Below are 17,965 nucleotides of genomic sequence, written 5' to 3'. Positions count from 1 at the left end.
GAGCATGATGCTAATCAAGTCAATCTGCAGCACACATATATATTTCTTGACTGCCCTTATGTTTAAGTTGCATTCAAAAAAGCAGCCCCTATACTTAAGTAGATAATAAAAAGTTGTCCTGGGTAAAAAAGTCATGCATTTTTCAGTGGGGTATTAGAAATTCTTGTGGTTCCTGAAGCTTTTTTTTTTTTCAATTTTTCCAAGCAAGGTGTCTGATCCCACTGTCTTCAGAGATGCTTTGTCTGACGAATATCTATGGTTAACAGGATTGGTTCACCACACAGTTAGCCACACACAGTTGACCAGCAACATGGTTTACCTTTTCATCATACAGGTGGAAAAACTCTCACAATAAGTGAAAAATTTCTTAAAATACTTAATCATGCAACTGCCACCAGACTAATACAAATCACCCGGTTAACACTTTTTTTTCAAGAATAATAAATACATTTAAAAATTGAAGCCCTTGAATTAAAAACAAAGACATAATTCTGCTTCTCTCTTCTGTTCTGCTCTTTGCTAACAGTCACAGTATCCTTAGCCTGCTGGTATATCTACAAGATTCAAAGCAGCCAACTGGTGGCTTTACAGTAATGAATAAGACTCCCATTCATTTAATTAACACCCAGCACCACCACTATTCTAAACTCTAGTAAGCATCTCTGCATAGCTATCAATATCTAAATACCTTTTGAGAACCAGACCAAGGTCCTCAGGAATGCTTAGAAAGACATTCAGAATAGAGTAAATGTAGACAAACTATCCGAATCCCACAGCCAGGAACACAAATCATTAAATAGCTAGGGTCAAATTCCCCCTTGCTCAGAGAGCCTGCAGCAGTTTGCATTGCTTAGCCTTATTCAAATCCTCAAAAGAGAGCTTGCATTAAAATATATTAAAAGGCTGCAGGGCAAATTAATACAATCGAGGTCACATAAGGAACTGAGCTGCCAAAAAAGGTAGTTCCTTGTCCATAAAGTATTTTCCCATGAATTACAAAGTTTTGGTACAGCAGGGTGAGTTTTTAATAGTACACTAACCACAGAAAGCTCTTATTTCCAATAGCATTGTCAAAATGCATCTTGAAGACCATTTAAGCTTTAGGTTTGCATAATTTGTTTGGTTTTTTTTTTATAAAGCAGAGTGCGAGCAAATTCCTTGCAGCACTTCTATTTGGGGGATTATTTCAACAGCCTACTCTTGGGTAGCCGACTTGTAATGTTTCAACGTGCGAGCAGAAGGATCAGTAGCTTTAACCCATCTTGGCATCCAGTAGTGGGGCAGCCAGTTGCTTTGCCCTGAGTAGTGCTTTTCAAAGATCTGGCGGTAGTAATAACTTTCTTTTGTTTTAGGAGGATTGAAAGGATATTTCTCCGCTGCCTTTTCCAGCAGAAGGTCATCAACCTATAGATGTAAGCAAAACTCAAGTTAAGCTGCAAATACATTTAACTTTTACAAGTCAATTTGCTGCAAGTTAAAGACATACAAGGATTCACCAAGCACTGAACACCCATAGGATTAAAAAAAAAAAAAATTAAAAAAATCTATTCTAGAGGCAGAGATTTCTGACAGATGAATTTTTGTCATAGGCTCGTTTGATCTTTAAGAATACATAACTATATTTCCAGTGCTGTTAGTATTTCTCTCTGCATTATATGCGAGGCCCCTTCCTCTTTAGGTTACATTCACCTTTGTTAGTAAGCTCACAAAAACTTTCCTATTCTTCTCTTTGCTGTGAATCAGCCGGAACAACTTAAAGCAGTCTTTTTGTCATGGAAGTGGCTTCCTCTTTTTTGGTTGGGGTTTGGTTTTTTTCAGCTCACAGAGAGCTGTTGACTCTGCTTGTATAACCAAGCTCTTCGCACAAAAGACTTGCGATGCAGGGGCAAAGACAACTACAGTTGCTAAGCTGGCTAAGAAAGGGAGGATGAGTAGTTGCACCACTTGAGGCAATTTCTTAAACAGTTAACTCCTCATGCCATGAAATAAATTTGCCCCCACTACACCAATACAGGCTCAGTACAGGCAGCACAATACTGTTGCCTGACCCAACTACTTTCTTGCCTGTGGACAGAGGGAAAGAAAACGGGAAACAAGCACTTGGTGGCAGGACTACATATTTCTGTAGAACAGAGCTCTGGTGTAAATTGGATGTTATTCCTTCCTCCTGATTAAACTGCCTCTGTACACCAGAGATGATTATCCTTTGTCCAAAGCCAAAATACTGTAAGTCTTCACTGGTTAGCAATGCAAGCAGAGGCTTTAAAAAGCAAAACGGCTTAGCCAGGCATGGCTGGGAAAAACAAATCATATAAACAAGAAAGGACATTATAAAGTCACTATGCTGCTACTCAGCTGCAGAGTTCATGCAAGTGCCTTCAGCTGAAGCAGCTGCTTTACATGTAACTCTGAAACTGTGTTTGCCGACACACAATCTGATTTGCAATCCAGATACTTAAATGATATTCACTTCCTTACACAGTCATTTCTGTCAGGCGCTAGCATTTCTTTCTATCTATGATTTCAGATACCTTTAACCAACTCAACTAGAAGACCATTGATTAAAGTTTGTCTTGCCACTACCATGAAACTCAAGTTACTGTCATACCCAGATTTATTTTCCCAACTAAGCGTGAGCTGCCTCCCCTTGGCAGCAATATCTAATACACCTAAATGTGAAAAGACACATACAAAAAAAAGTGGTATTGTACCTGTTGATCAATATAGTCCTGAAGAATAGAAAACCAGGATTTCTTTACTGATGCTATACCATCACTGAAAGCTTCTTTGGGTCTCCAGAGTATTTCTTTGGGAAGCAAGTTGGAATCTTCGAAGGACTGTCTTAAAAGGTATTTTTCAATTCCATTCTGTTTGCAGAACAACAAAAAAAGTTGTGAGTCTCAGGAACTGCAGTACAAAGATCTGGCTTTAAACACTTAAGGAACGCTTTCCTTTTAGAAGGTCTGGTCAGAAAAGGGTTCCACATAGTCCAACAATCCCACAGAACATTTAAGAGTATGGTTGACTTTGGGTAGAGGACTTAACCATTGAATTCAGCAATTTGGTCATGCTTACAACATGTATCAGTGAATTTCTAAGCTTACACTTGGGTCCAGCCCTAGTTTTACATACCTTTGGGATTCGCAGTTCTGCTGGTAGAGATAAATAATAAGTAGTAAACCGATGATCCAAAAATGGGACTCTCAGTTCAAGACTAAATAGGGAAAACAAACAGAAAAGATACGGAATTAATCCAACAAGTCAACTACTTAGAAATTCTGCAACAGTTAACCTTTCCCCGTCTTTCACATAAATACAAGGTTTTCTGCTCTTATTTAGAAGAGATTTCACTTGCATATTTCATGACTATCTGCATTTAATTCATCAATTTGGAAAGTTAAGTATATGGTCTGCACAGATTAAATAAAGATCTCATTGATTTATGACGCCATCTGCTGGATAGCTTCTAGTACAATGAATTTAAAGACTACAGTCCTGCAGAATTCGCAACAACCATTGTTCCACATAAGCAAAAACACACTGAAAAAAACCAACCTGTTGTCCCCAGAGAACTACTAAGTTGCTCACTGGGATTTGCATCAGCATTTGTAAAGATGTCACAGAACCAAGCAGGGTTTTCTGCTGTCGTTTCTGAAATCCACATTTTGTTTGTGTTTTCAAGAAACAGTGAAAAGGAGCCCACATGGACACTATTAAGCTACTGACTACTGACCCTGCCGCATTTGCACAAGTTCTCTCCTACACCAGTGACAGATACAACAAGTCTTCCTGCTTACATTCTCTTATGCACACCATGGCTAGTAAGGACACTGAAGGCAGCAAATGCAATTGCAGTAACCGTGTCTTTGGTAGGAAGAAACCCTCTCAGTGGGTTTCCTCAAGAGACATTAGGCTGCTCAGCTTCAAAGTCAAATGGAGATGTTATACTGCATTCTAGTAATTTCATTGTTTCTGTAGCTCCTCCTCTGATAAAAAGCTTCAACTACGTCAGGTAATATCCACCTTACAAAAAAAACCCAAACAAACAGCCAAAAACCAAAATAAAACATCACCATTCAGCAATCAAGAACTAAGGCTCAGTTTACTGAGAAGATCTGCATTGCAAGTCTTTCCCTACAGCTATTTTTTCCTAACTGATAAAGGTACTTTCATCCTTTCTCCCATCATTTCCCCTCTCCTCTTAATTCCTTTTCCCTCTCTCCATAAATCTGAACACATTAAACTCAGTTTTAATTTATCAATATGAGGGTTCTTTCTTCCTAGCAGTGCTGTGAAGCCGACCTCAGCTTCTCTTCAAGAAATAGCAACTCTCCAAAGAAGAGTGGCCACAGTGTGATAAATAGCATTGAATATGGGGCCAAACTTTTCAGCACAAAACAAATTATGAGGCAAATGGCAGGTCTCCTGCAGGAAAGAGAAACGTAAGGTTATAAAAACCTGGGCAAGTAATTTTGTGGCAGGATCAATATACAACGCAAGTTTCCTGATTGGCAGTTGTTTTCTTTGCCAAAGGTACCATCTTTTTCTCATCTATAGCAAGCTTCCCAATAATATTGTCATTTTAGTTCTATAATAATGCTATTTTCTGCAGTGTAAAATTTAGTGATTCTTTAAGGCATCAGTCACACAGACTGTATCCTAACATCTTTTTATTAGTCAGCTATCCGAGTCAATGCACATACTTTTCTTTCAGTACATTTTTTAATTCTTCAGATGCATGCTTTTTATCAGAGTCAAGATACCTCTTTGCCTAAAACTCAGAAATACAAAACCCAGAAACGCAAACTCAAATACAACTCAATACAAATACAGCTTTGCCTTCCTTCCTTAATTCTGCATACTTGTATTTCTAATTCAATGTTTCTATAAAGACCAGTACAATCCCAGACAAAAGATATTTCCTGCATCAGTTGGCAACACAGTGGGTTCTCCAAACACAGGAGACCAGATTAAATTTTGCAGTGTGGTTTGCTGTTGCTCAAATTCCTTCACGCTACAACTTCAATTTTAAAATCATCAAATCATAGAAACATTTAGATTGGAAACGACCTTTAAGATCATTGAGTCCAGCTGTAAACCAAACACTGCCAAGTCTCACTAAATCGTGTCCCTAAGCACCACATCTACAGATCTTTTAGATATCTCCAGGGATGGTGACACCACCACTTCCCTGAGCAGCCTGTTCTAATGCTTGACAACCCTTTCGGTGAAAAAATTTTTCCTAATATCCAATCTAAACCTCCTCTGGCGCAACTTGAGGATGTTTCCTCTTGTCCTATCACTTATTACTTGGGAGAAGAGAGTGACACCCATCTCGCCACAACCTTCTTTCAGGTAGTTGTAGAGAGCAGTAAGGTGTCCCCTCAGTCTCCTTTTCTCCAGGCTAAACAACGCCAGTTCCCTCAGCTGCTCCTCATAAGGCTTGTGCTCCAGACCCCTCACCAGCTTCGCTGCTCTTCTCTGGACACACTCCAGCACCTCCATGTCTTCCTTGTAGTGAGGGGCCCAAAACTGCACACAGTATTCGAGGTGCAGCATCACCAGTGCCAAGTACAGGGGCCAATCACTTCCGTAGTTCTGCCACACTAGTTCTGGCACAGTCAGCACGGGTTCATAAAGGGGAAGTCCTGTTTAACTAATTTGATATCCTTCTACAATAAGATCACCCTCCTAGTGGACGAAGGGAAGGCGGTGGATGTAGTTTTTCTGGATTTTAATAAGGCTTTTGATAGTGTCCCTCACAGCATCCTTCTGGACAAGTTGTCTGGATGAGTGGGTTCAGAGCGCACTGGGGTGAAGAACTGGCTGAAGGGCAGAGCTCAAAGGGTTGTAGTGAATTGGGCTACATCAGGCTGGCGACTGGTCACCAGCAGTGTTCCTCAGGGTTCAGTTCTAGGGACAGTTCCATTCGATGTATTTATCAATGATCTGTATGCAGGAGTTGAATGCACCATTAGCAAGTTTGCTGATGATACCAAACTGGGAGGTGCTATTGACTCTTTTGAGACACAAAATACCTTGCAGAGGGATCTAGATAGATTGGAGCATTTGGCTATGATTAATGGTATGAAATTTAACAAGTGGAAATGCTGAATTCTGCACCAGGGATGGAGTAATGCTGAGCACAAGTATAAATTGGGAGAGGAGTGGCTGGAAAGTAGCCCTGCAGAAAGGAATCTGGGGTGCTGGCTGGCAGCAGGCTCAACAAGAGCCAGCAGTGTGCCCTGGCAGCCAAGAGGGCAAACTGCATCCTGGGGTGCATCAAACACAGCATAGCCAGCTGGTCAAGAGAGGGGCAATTCCACTGTATTCAGCATTACTGCGGCCTCACCATGAATACTGTGTGCAGTTCTGGGCCCCACGATCTAGGAAGAACATTCAGGTCCTTGAACGTGTTCACAGGAAGGCAACAAAGCTGGTGAAAGGGCTGGAAGGAATGTCCTAGGAGGAGCAGCTAAGGACTTTGGGCTTGTCTAGTTTGGAGAGAAGAAGGCTGAGGGGTGACCTCATTGCCCTCTACAGCTTCCGAAGAGGGGAAGTGAAGAGGGACGTGCTGAGCTCTTCTCCCTGGTTTATGTGGGAATGGTTCAAAGCTGCACCAGGGGAGGTTTAGACTGGACAACAGGAAGCATTTCTTTACCAAGAGGGTGGTCAAACACTGGAACACCTCTTCCTAGAGAGGTGGTCGATGGCCCAAGCCTGTCAAGCATTTAAGAGGCATTTGGACGATGTCCTTAATAACATGCTTTAACTTGGTCAGCCCTGAAGTCGTCAGGCAGTTGGACTAGATGATTGTTGCAGGTCCCTTCCAACTAAAATAGGCTATTCTATCCTATTCTGATACAGGCCAGGATGCTATTGTTCTTCTTGGCCACCTAGGCACACTGCTGGCTCATACTCAGCTGGCTGTCAACCAGCACCCCCAGGTCTTTTTCCACCAGGCAGCTCTCCAGCCACTCCTCCCCAAGCCTGTAGCGTTGCATGGGGTTGCTGTGACCAAAGTGCAGGACCTGGCACTTACCCTTGTTGAATATCATACAGTTGGCCCCGGCCCATCAATCCAGCCTGTCCAGATCCCTCTATAGAGCCTTTCTCCCCTCAAGTAGATCAACACTCCCACCCAACTTGGCATCATCTACAAATTTACTGAGGGAGCACTCGATCCCCTTATCCAGATCATTGATAAAGATATTAAACAGAACTGGCCCCAATACTGAGCTCTAGGGAACACCACTTGAACATCTTTTAAAACACACATCCAAGAGACTATGTTTTACCCATGCGCTGCAGTAGTTCTATCCGCACGAAGTACATCAAACAGGTAGAGCTCCTTCAGAAGCCGCTCGCTCTCTTCTGCTGCTTCTTCAGGAGATGGTGCCTGTAACCAGACATGGTTACATGTCTGCATGTAGCACACAGACATAATACATCTGCACTGAGGGAACCTGAGGAACTGAGTACTTGCTGTCTTGGTGTTTTGAGTTGTAATGATCACTGAGTGATCTCAGAACTAGCAAAGACCACATACAAGAGAGAACAGTGTCAGGAATTTTGAAGTTTAGAAAAAGCTATTTTTCAAGTGATTAAATTGAATCTCTTTGATTTTATGCCACCTCAGGAGAAATTCTCAGCTAATACACAGCTGTGACAACTCTCAAACTTCACACCTTGAAATCTCAGTAGAGAAGAAGGGGAGAACAAGCAGCTCAAGGACTTTCTGTATAGTGAATATATTTACCTTATGGAAATATATATATCCTTGCGTCAGCTCATCTGATCCTTCTCCTGAAAAAATGACCACACTGTCTGTTTTCTTCCGTATATATTTGGAGACAAGATACATACCTTAAAAAAAATAAAAGTAAAGTTATTAAATTACAGCTACATGTATGATGCTATATACAGCTAGTACAGTTTTAAATTTAGCATTATGGAAGTTTCTCTCCTACACTATTTTCTTCTGTGGCAAACAACTGCAGTACCCTAAAATAACATCTCATTGTTATTCAAAGCCATCAACAGCCACACAAACCAAGTGCTGCAAATAGATCTAAACTGTGTACTTATCCCTCAAAACATCAGTAAGATGTGTGTGTCTCATCCTGGGAATGCTGGAGGATTCCCGTGGGACCACACATATGAGTTGCTCTGACTCAGTTTGAAATTAAGCACACGATTAATTCCAGCACAGTCCTGAATAAACTTTCTAGCTTTGGAGAACGAAACTATCAGCAAAAGTTGCTGCTTAACTCTGCCACTGTGGGTTGAACAGGCTGAAGCCCTTTTGTTAATTTTTTTTATTTAAAAAGAATTATTTGTTAATTAGAATTCTGCCTTCCCTTCATTGCATCTTTCCAAACAATAAGCTTCTAGAGCAAAAGTATTAGAGATCTAATGAAAAAGATCTAGTTCATTATTTCTCACGCTAAGCTGCAATCACAAAGGAAGATGACAGATTAAAAGCTTGGCTTTAAAGAAACACTTTCAATATTTCACATTGCAAAGTCCCGTCTTCATGTACCAAATGGCATTCAGGGACCTGGGTTTTCAAAACTGTGCTGCCTATTTGGCTTATTAACTTTTTTACAATGTTTTAGGCTGACACAAGATTAACTGGGTAAAATGTTGTAGCTGGTATTACACAGAAGGTCACATTGTATTAGGGTATTTCATTCTTATCAGGTTAGCAACCCTTTGTAAGAAGCTGCTGGTAACTTCCTTCATTTCTCAGAATCAAACATACATTATAAGAAGTCTACCTGGCTTGAGTGCACGTGTTACTAGAGGGTGACAAGAAATACTTCACTTCAGTATTAAAACTATGCAAGGAAGAGGGTAATCATAATTGGTTTGCTATCATAACATTCAATACCTCAGATAACCTGTAAATCTTCCCCCTTCCGCCAAGGTTCATACTTATCAGAGCAGAAAACGTAGACCTGTAGATCTAACGTTTCTTCTTCATTTAACTTTTGTCATCCCAAAGCTTCAGGAATAGCTCTTCACAATTGTTTTGTATAGTTGGTGACTTTGAAACTACTGTTTTTGCCTCAGTGTGGTATCACAGGCAAGACCAGGGAGCAGAACTTGGGAGTCCCAGTTCCCAGGTTCTGTGACAGCTAAAGGATCTAGCAGATGACTACATGATTTTGCACAGAATTTTATTCAGGCGATATAAAGCAAAGATTGGTATTTAAAAAAACCTTACCAATTGAAGCTCTTACTGTTGTTATATCATAAGTTTCCAAGGAGAAGATAACCTCCTCTATTGCCTGAATTCCCTCTTCAGAATTAAATATTACTTCATGATGTTCACTGCCTATATGTGCTGCCACCTGTGTGTAAAAGGTCACAGTGACGTATTGCTTTTCAATTAAAACATTTTTAAACATACATTGTATTTAAAACACATGCATTGAGTGAAAGCACCAGCTCCCTTCTGCCACAGTGAGAGCTGTAGGACAGTAGGCCAAGAAAAGCTGATACTGTAGCAGATACTCTGATTTGCAGCAGTACATTTACCCCAGGGAACATAGTTTTCCTAATTGTAGTGTTCAGTCATGATTACAACAGATCATCCAGCTGCTTGCCCAAAGCATAATAGAATCTGTAGAGGCTCTAAATACTCCGGGTATTTTCCCTGAAGAGAAAAAGCAGCTCAAAAGCCTGGATACCTAAAGGGTACCCCAGATGCCAAACAGTTTGTACAAGGCTCTTAATTCAGTAAACTGACAATTAACTTACAATATTTAACATGTATACAAATGCCATAGCATAGGAACCATAGCATGGAGATTTACCCTAAAACCCAGAAGCAGAATTGACACAACTCCAAAGTATTGTCCTTTTGGTAACAATGCAATGGGAGTCTGTCACGAAGGTCTTCCAAATGCAGGAGAAAACATGTAAGGATTGATTATCTCTTTCGTAAGACTTAACTAAGCAGCAAATGTTGTACTAAATGATCTACTGCAAACAGATTTACATCATAGTGATACATGAATATTCATTATTACTCTTAATACCTTACCATGAAGTTAGCATCATTAATACACACTGTTAAGCATTCAGCAGCTCAGAACAAACTGAAAGCAACGCTTACTATACCTTTCTGGCAGCCAGTAAGTCAGGACTGTTTTCCATTCCAATTGCAAAGGTTTGTAATGGATAATTGATATTGATTTCTTTCATCAGTTTCAGAAGAACAGCTGCGACCAAGCTGGAATCTAAGCCCCCTGCCAACAAAAAAAATTATTTGGTTAGGTATTTGACTGGTGTTTTGTTTCCCCTTAAGGACACTAAATCTATATAGCAGAATCTCATGAGTGGGCTTCATTTTTAAGCCATGCGAATCCAATGTACTTCTTGTACAAGTGCACATTTACCTCTGCTTAACAGAAGAATCAACTTTGGTGGACCATCTTCAGTAACAGTTGTTAGTACTTTGGTGTCAGAAGCATCAGTGGAAATCCTTCTTTAAGATACACAGAAAGTGTTCGGAAAATTTTGTACCACTACATTGCTCCTTCTCAACTCTGCTATAATGAAATTTATTCTCCATTTCAAAACTGCTCTCTATCCTCTTCTTACCTACACATTTGATACTTTACTGACAGAACTATGGGGTTTTTTTTATTTTGATTTGCTGTTTGAATAAAAAAGAATTAAGTAAAAAACTAGAATGTTTTGTGTAAGGATTCTACTCTTCCCCAATCATTTTTCAAAAGTGTGTTTCACACATTTTGAGAGGAATTAATTTTTTAAACATCACTTCAAAGTGAAAAGCTTCACTAGTGACCTCCCCCCCGCCCCTTCTTTCTCAGAGGAGGACAGGGGAAGGATTTGAAGTCTGAAAAACAAACAACAAAAAAACCCAACCAAACAAGAGATGCACAAGGTGCCCAGATGTACTCTAAGGCTCCGTCTTCTTATTCTCATAAGCTGGTTCTGCTAATCCTCAACTAGTTCTACTTGCCAATCCCCTTTGAAGTACTGAGCAAAACACAGTACCTGTTCTCCCATACCTGTCTGCAGTTCTGACAAGCATGAGGCAAAATCCTCTCCTCTGTTTCCTACAGTCTGCATGTGTTTTTTCAGCTGAGTGCATTAGCATACTTTCACACCCTGATCCCCTTCGTGGGCATGCTACCTTGTAAAAAAAAAAAAAATCTCCTTCTATAGAAATTACACAGAAAGTCTGAGACAAGGAGAGCACAAAAATCAAACTGAGTGCTTATGATGTGGAAATCAGGGAAATCAAAACCTGAGTTTCCACTGTGAGGTTGCAGAACTCCCTCCGTGAATGAAACAAAAGCACTTCTCCAACTGTGATGTTCCAAACATACTCAAAATTATGAAGCACTGAGATACTCTGGTATTATGCCAGCATGGGCACTTAGTTTTGCTACTAATACATTCTGCATGTGCATCTGAGGAGTGCTGACTGCCTTCTAATTTGATATCTGAAATTTGGGGTTTGAACAGGCTTTTTACTGAGACTGGGATCATCCAACTCTGCGTATCTCCCCATTTCATTTTCCTCCCTCTTACTTTTTACGATGCCACAGTAAGGAAATGGTACAACAGTATCTCCTAGTCAGTTCTCATTCAGATGCACATTTAATAGGGTTCATGATAAATGAGTGTAATTATTGATGTTCAAAGCCAACCGTATCCTGGGCTGCATCCAAAGAAGTGAGGCCAGCAGGTCAAGGGAGGTGGTTCTGCCCCTCTACTCTGCTCTGGTGAGATCCCACCTGGAGTCCTGCATCCAGCTCTGGAGCCCTCAGCACAGGGAAGACGTGGGCCTGCTGGAGCAGGTCCAGAGGAGGGCCACCAAAATGATCAGAGGGATGGAACACCTCTCTTCTGAGGACAGGATGAGAGAGCTGGGGTTGTTCAGCCTGGAGAAGAGAAGGCTCTGGGGAGACCTTATTGCAGCCTTCCAGTACTTAAAGGGGGCTTATAAGAAAGATGGGGACAGACTGTTTAGCAGGGCCTGTTGCGATAGGGCAAGGGGTAATGGTTTTAAACTAAAAGAGGGCAGAGCTAGAGTAGATCTAAGGAAGAAATTTTTCCCAGTGAGGGTGGTGAAACACTGGCCCAGGTTGCCCAGAGAGGTGGTAGCTGCCCCATCCCTGGAACCATTCCTGGTCAGGTTGGACAGGGCTCTGAGCAACCTCATCTAGTTGAAGATGTCCCTGCTCACTGCAGGGGGGCGGTTGAACTAGATGACCTTTGAAGGTCCCTTCCAACCCAAACTAATCTATGATTCTATGACACCAAAACTCTCACCACAAGTTCAAAGTGCTACAAAACACAGTAAATAAGCTGTCAGTCCCATGGCTACAGAGCCTTACTTCTCTAAAGCACCTCCATAACACTGATCTGGTAACAGCCAATTCAGTGAACAACCTCCTATACCACCATCTATTACCTCACCTGAAAAAAAGACAACTACAGGAAATAATTTTGGTCCAGACGCTCCCCTGTAAATTGGTAAATCAAGGGCAGTCTAGGACAGAAGCTAAAGCAAAGAAGGTGACAAATAAGAACTTTCGTTCCTCCTGCTAGCTGAACATCCCAAGGCCTTTTTCTATGTTCACTCATTGCACAGTGAATGTAATAATTACATTTTCTTTTGGGATGCCAACCTAAGCATAAATCTTACACGTTTAAGAGTATATTGGGTGATTTTTAAATAAAAGTATTGTCTGTCTTTCTTAGTCAGAAATGGTCAGCCTCTCAACAAGCCAACATCCCATCCCAGAGTAAACTTTAAAAGCGTAAGACTTTCAAGATATTTTGAAACTGGAAAACTTTATCAAAAACTAACAAGTCCTCTGTAACTAAAAAGCAAATGAAGATCCAGATCACTTCGGTACATCACAGCATAACAGCCAGTATACTTTCCTCTGACTGGTAGATCATGGGCCTAAGAGACAGTGTACACAAGAAATTATGATTCTTGCTACTTACCTGACAAAAGACAACCAATCCTCCTATGAGCCATCAAACGTTTTCTAACAGCATTTTCAAACAGAATACGGATGTTGCTTTTCACTGTTTCAAGATCAAAGCCTGTCCAGAAATGAAGAGCAGAAAAAACCCCAAACCCCAAGAAGGGTTACTTAGACTTCGCTGGGTTATGTGATTAGGAAAACAAAGATATTTGTCTGAATTTCCTTTGAGAAAGAAGGCATGCAAGTTCAAGTATCTTTGTACACAACTGCCTACAAAACCAATTCTCGAGTTCCTACATTATGAAGGTTCTGACATTTTTTTTAAATAGCACTTTTCTAAACCAATCAGTATGAATTTTATATTCAAAGATTATAATGTATTCATTTTTACATCAGAATAAGTAGCAAATGCTTTGCTGTACTACCTGAAGGCAGAGGTTCCACTGTATCACATGCAGCATGGAGTGGTTCATCTTTATAGCTATGAAATTTTACTAATTCCACTGAAGCAACCTTGCCAGAGGGCTTTAAATCCAACACTTCATAATGACCCGGGAGAAACGGTTCCACTTTAGGACATAAGGACATTGAATGCTTTAAGTTGATAAGTCCTACAGATAAAACGGGAAAAAAGAAGTCAGAGGTTTTAACCTAGGATGGTTAAGTTATACCCCACTCAACAGCCTCTGTACTAAAATCATATATTTTCTCCAGATCTTAAATTTGGTATTAAGAAATATCATTTTGAGTCTGAGCCTGTCCTGGCTGGAGCACGATTCTGCTTCTGGCAGGTTGCACACATAGATCTGAGCCAGCTCAAGCCGAGGCAGATAGCAAAGAAAGGAAGCCAGCAAGTTTTACTTCATTGGTAAGTAGCAATTTATTCCTGTGAGCATTAAGAGCACTTTTCTAGCTGACTACATGATGTCCAGGTCAAGCTGTAATATGCTTATGAGAATTCAAATGACAGTTAATAACTGATTCTGTGTTGAAAATTAAGTGTAGTCAAGCTAGCAAGGGGTTTGTAATAAAACTACATCACTGAAGTTACTGCTTAATTGACATTGATTTAGTGATTTCATAACTCATGAGTTCCAGTCTGATCTACGCCACTGCTAATGAACGCCAAGAAGCAGACTTGTAGCCAAACCTCATTTCCATTCCCCTTGTGAAAGAGGATGTTTTGCACCTGCTGGTCACTCCTTGAGGAACTGGTTCCTTGAGGAACTCCACAAAAGAGATACTGAATTGCTGTTAGAGGGGGGCCAGTAATTCACTGTAATGGTTATAGGACACACTCCCTAAAATATTCACTTTCCTTCTGCCTTATTAAGAAGTAAAGATGGTACGGCTCTTAGTACTAAGTATTAGTACTACTATTAAAGGAGTCAACCTACATTGCAGTCTGATAATCTGATAATAAAATTGCTAGACAGTAAATGGGAGATACAAAAGTTATTGTGAAAGTCAGTTTTAGCCAAAGTGAATTTCAGGCACTAAACTCCCTTTTGGCACTGTTTGTTTTTGTTTAGGCAAGTGTCAAGACTAAAGATAATTACTTAAAAAAAAAAAGAAAAAGAAAAAAAGCAGTGGATGTGTCATCTTAAAGGAAAAAAAATAAATCAGCATCACATAAAATAAGTGTCACTAGAAAATTACTCAATGCTGCAGAAATTTCAGTAGGGTTTTAAAGTTCTTGGCTTTTACAGAGTAGCAGTTCTTGTGGCATTATTTCCCAGTTCACCATAGAACACCAGGAACAAATTCCAATAGAATATATCGTAGCATAAATCTAGCCTAACTCTATAGGCTACATTTAACTTTGGGGTAATATAAAACACCTTGGGCTCAATACTGCTATGACTCCAGAACACAAAAAATTACAAAATTAAATAAGCAAGTTATTTTAGAGATATTAAGGACAATTAAACAACTCAGAGGTTTAGTGTCTGTGGCTTTTGTTTCAATGATGTGTAATTCTTATACTACTAAACATAGTTCATTTATTACTGAACTTACAGTTCACTTTCTCTTCGCACTTAGGAGAAAAGCCTGACAAAGAAGTTTGTCTCCAACAACGATACCTAAGATTATTTAGGCACTAAACACAACTGGTTTTACCTTTTGCCTCAGAACAGACACCCAAAAATCCGTCATCAGTCAGCACCTTAAACAGTGGTCTGACTCCATAGGTATCTCTCGCCAGAAACACTTTTCTGTTTGCAGTGTCCAGAAGGATGAAAGCAAATACACCATCTAGCATGGATGCTGTTTGTTCGATTCCTCCTCTGTTGTAAAGATGAAGGATAACTTCACCATCCACTAACGTTTGATATTCAAATCCAAACTGCTTCTGCAACTAAGAAAAAATACAAAGAAAAACATGAATAAGCATTTGCAAACATTGTTTATTAATTGAAAAAACAACACCATTCATGTAACTGTTTAATAAGACAACTAAGTGTTTTTTGTAAAAATCACAGTTCAAAAGTTATAAAACATTTCCACCATAGAAGGAAATTACACTTTTGTGTTCAAAATATTATCCAGGACCATCTCTCAGACAATGTAGATTGACTCTGCAGTCTTAAGCAATTCACATTATGGCAGGTTTTCAGGGATACATTTCTATTTGAGGATGTGAAACTGCAAACCCATGACCCCGGTCTTCAGAAGCACTAGCCTCCCCATCTCCCACAGACAAATGGCAGAAGGAGGCAGCCACTGCTTCTAAAAATCCAACTCAAAATAGGACCAGAAACAAAGACATAATTTTTTTTTTTTAGTCTCAAATCACTCAGTGCCACTTTCTTATCAGATAATAATGGCATTTACATAAGACCCCCACAAAAAAAACACATAGATATTGGTAACATCTCTGCAGAGTAAAGTACTTCAGAAATTTTTGGTTTACATATGCAGTCACTGCAATTCCTCAGTGGTTTGTTTTGTTTGTCGGTTGTTTTTTTTTTTTATGCACAGAGAATTTCCTTCTTCCTAATCCATTTCTGAAACCAACCTTTTCACTCTGCCTGTGCAGATGGAGTGGAAGAGGAAGAAATTAGCTGTCAGACCAAATATTCCTCATGTTCTTGTGGTGCTACTCTTAAAGTCCTTTCAACATCTACCAGACAGGGGGAAAGAGGGGGTTTCCATAAAACACTAAAAAGCCAAGAAACCCCACAAAACCAATGTTTTAGCATTTTAACTTAAATTCTTTAGTTTTAATTGTTATTTATAGGGCAGAGTCTTGGATCAAATTGAGTCAATATCAAAATAACTAAGTCATTGCCCTAAACAAACCACCTGTTTCACCAACAATCCTTTCCTAAGTAGGTTTCAGCCACAAGTCTGAAAAATCTCTTTATAAAGAAAGAGGGTACATAATGTAGTGAGAACAACCAACCAAATTCCTGCTGATGGCAATGCAAGCTTTGCATAATAAAATTCCCCATACAATTGTGTGTGTAACATGATTGAGAGTAATTCTTACTGCTTTCAACACCAGAAAAACCACAAAGCAAAACACAGCAAGTATTACAGACTGTCGGTGCAATACATTACACTTTGCCCTGCAGTCCATGTGAATCTCACGTTTCAAACAGCCAGATACTTAAAAGATTGGGGGTGGGGTGGGGGAAATCTCCAGCCTATTCAGTCAAATTCCCAGTGACGTTACTGATGTCACTGACAAGCAGCCTGACTCTGACTTCAAAAATGTGATGTTAGCAGTACTAATATATCTCAGATTATTCATACGTTTCTGATACTACCACGCTCAGTTTATGATTAATTTTAAGCATACAGTTTCAGCATGATTCAGAAACAGTCGGGATTGTAAGCTGCTTTATGTGCCAAATTTGGATGATCTGAATCACTTCCCAAGTAACACAGGCAGCGTGGACATCTCAGTACAGGGACTGAGGCACACAGACAATGTTCAGCAGCAGTATCACATCCATCAGGGACAATCAGACACTTCAGGAAGCAAGTACAGAGTTGCTGCTTGTTTTGTGCCCAAGAGACTTGCTTAGGTGGCTCTCAGAAACCCCACAAAGCATCTGCCTTAAGCTGCAGATGCCTAAAGACTTTGGTGGCATACTGGAAACATCTCCCTCATGCTTGTTGCTTTTACATAAGGATGCATACTATACATTAATGTAAGTGACATATCCCATCTAGATTAATATGCAGAAATAAAAATGCAATACCAGACAGCTTGGAGAACGACCCAAAATAACTGAAGAGCAAGACAACCTAAAAGCATTTGCATTATAAAGAGAGAAGGAGAGAAAGAGGCTTGGAATTCCCTTCCCCAAAGGGTAATGAAAAATGCATCTTTATTTTAAGTTGATCAAACTTGAAGATACAAATACTTATTGCCCTTCTTGTCAATTAAAAAGTGATTTTTCAATATTAAAGACTAAGTATGTTGCTATCTAAGCCACCACGGATTCACAGCTCATCGAGATAGTTTACTTCCTTTTAAATACTAGTCATCTGGTAACTTTTTAATTTTTTTCTGATATTCTAGTCCACCATGTTTTAAACATTTTCCAAATATCCACTATTTTGAAATTAAAAAAAGAAAATGCTGTATGATCCATACAACACTTACCTGTTTGAAATTGTAGATTTCTCCATTGTAACACAGCCACAGATATGGGAATTTCTTCACCCGGATAGGCTGCATGCCATATAACTGATCAACAACTGCAAGGCGGTGGAAACCAAAACAACAGTTGGTGAATCCATTGACGTTCTCAAAACGAAAAGCATCAGGACCTCTGTGTGCTATCTTCATGGCACTTAGACATTGGACAGAAAGGCATTCATCACTCCCAAACAGGGCCCAGATACCGCACATGGTGAGGCTGTTTATCTAACTGAAAGTGGAGAACCTGTTCAATAAAGACATGAACATTATAAGCAAGTGTAGACACCTAGAAAACACAGATAACAAATGTAGACTATTAATTGCT

The 17,965-nt window shown here is 39.9% G+C and overlaps 1 protein-coding gene across 1 annotated transcript; it reads right to left on the bottom strand.

Moving 5' to 3' along the window:
• Positions 1-1,044: 1,044 nt before the first annotated feature.
• ASNS (asparagine synthetase (glutamine-hydrolyzing)) lies at positions 1,045-17,850 on the bottom strand (the record flags this gene model as incomplete). The annotated part of the gene is made up of 11 exons (XM_082015222.1): positions 1,045-1,404; positions 2,712-2,867; positions 3,133-3,214; positions 7,299-7,399; positions 7,760-7,866; positions 9,230-9,356; positions 10,129-10,256; positions 13,000-13,101; positions 13,409-13,594; positions 15,105-15,342; positions 17,602-17,850. 11 exons carry the CDS (start codon positions 17,848-17,850, stop codon positions 1,195-1,197), a joined length of 1,686 nt encoding a protein of 561 aa, XP_081871348.1. The 3' UTR covers positions 1,045-1,194.
• Positions 17,851-17,965: the final 115 nt, after the last annotated feature.

Source organism: Phaethon aethereus (assembly GCF_964289735.1).
Source record: "Phaethon aethereus genome assembly, chromosome: 2".
NCBI lineage: Eukaryota > Metazoa > Chordata > Aves > Phaethontiformes > Phaethontidae > Phaethon > Phaethon aethereus.
Note: the sequence above shows the minus strand (reverse complement) of the source record. Positions and strands in the feature narration are given on the sequence as shown.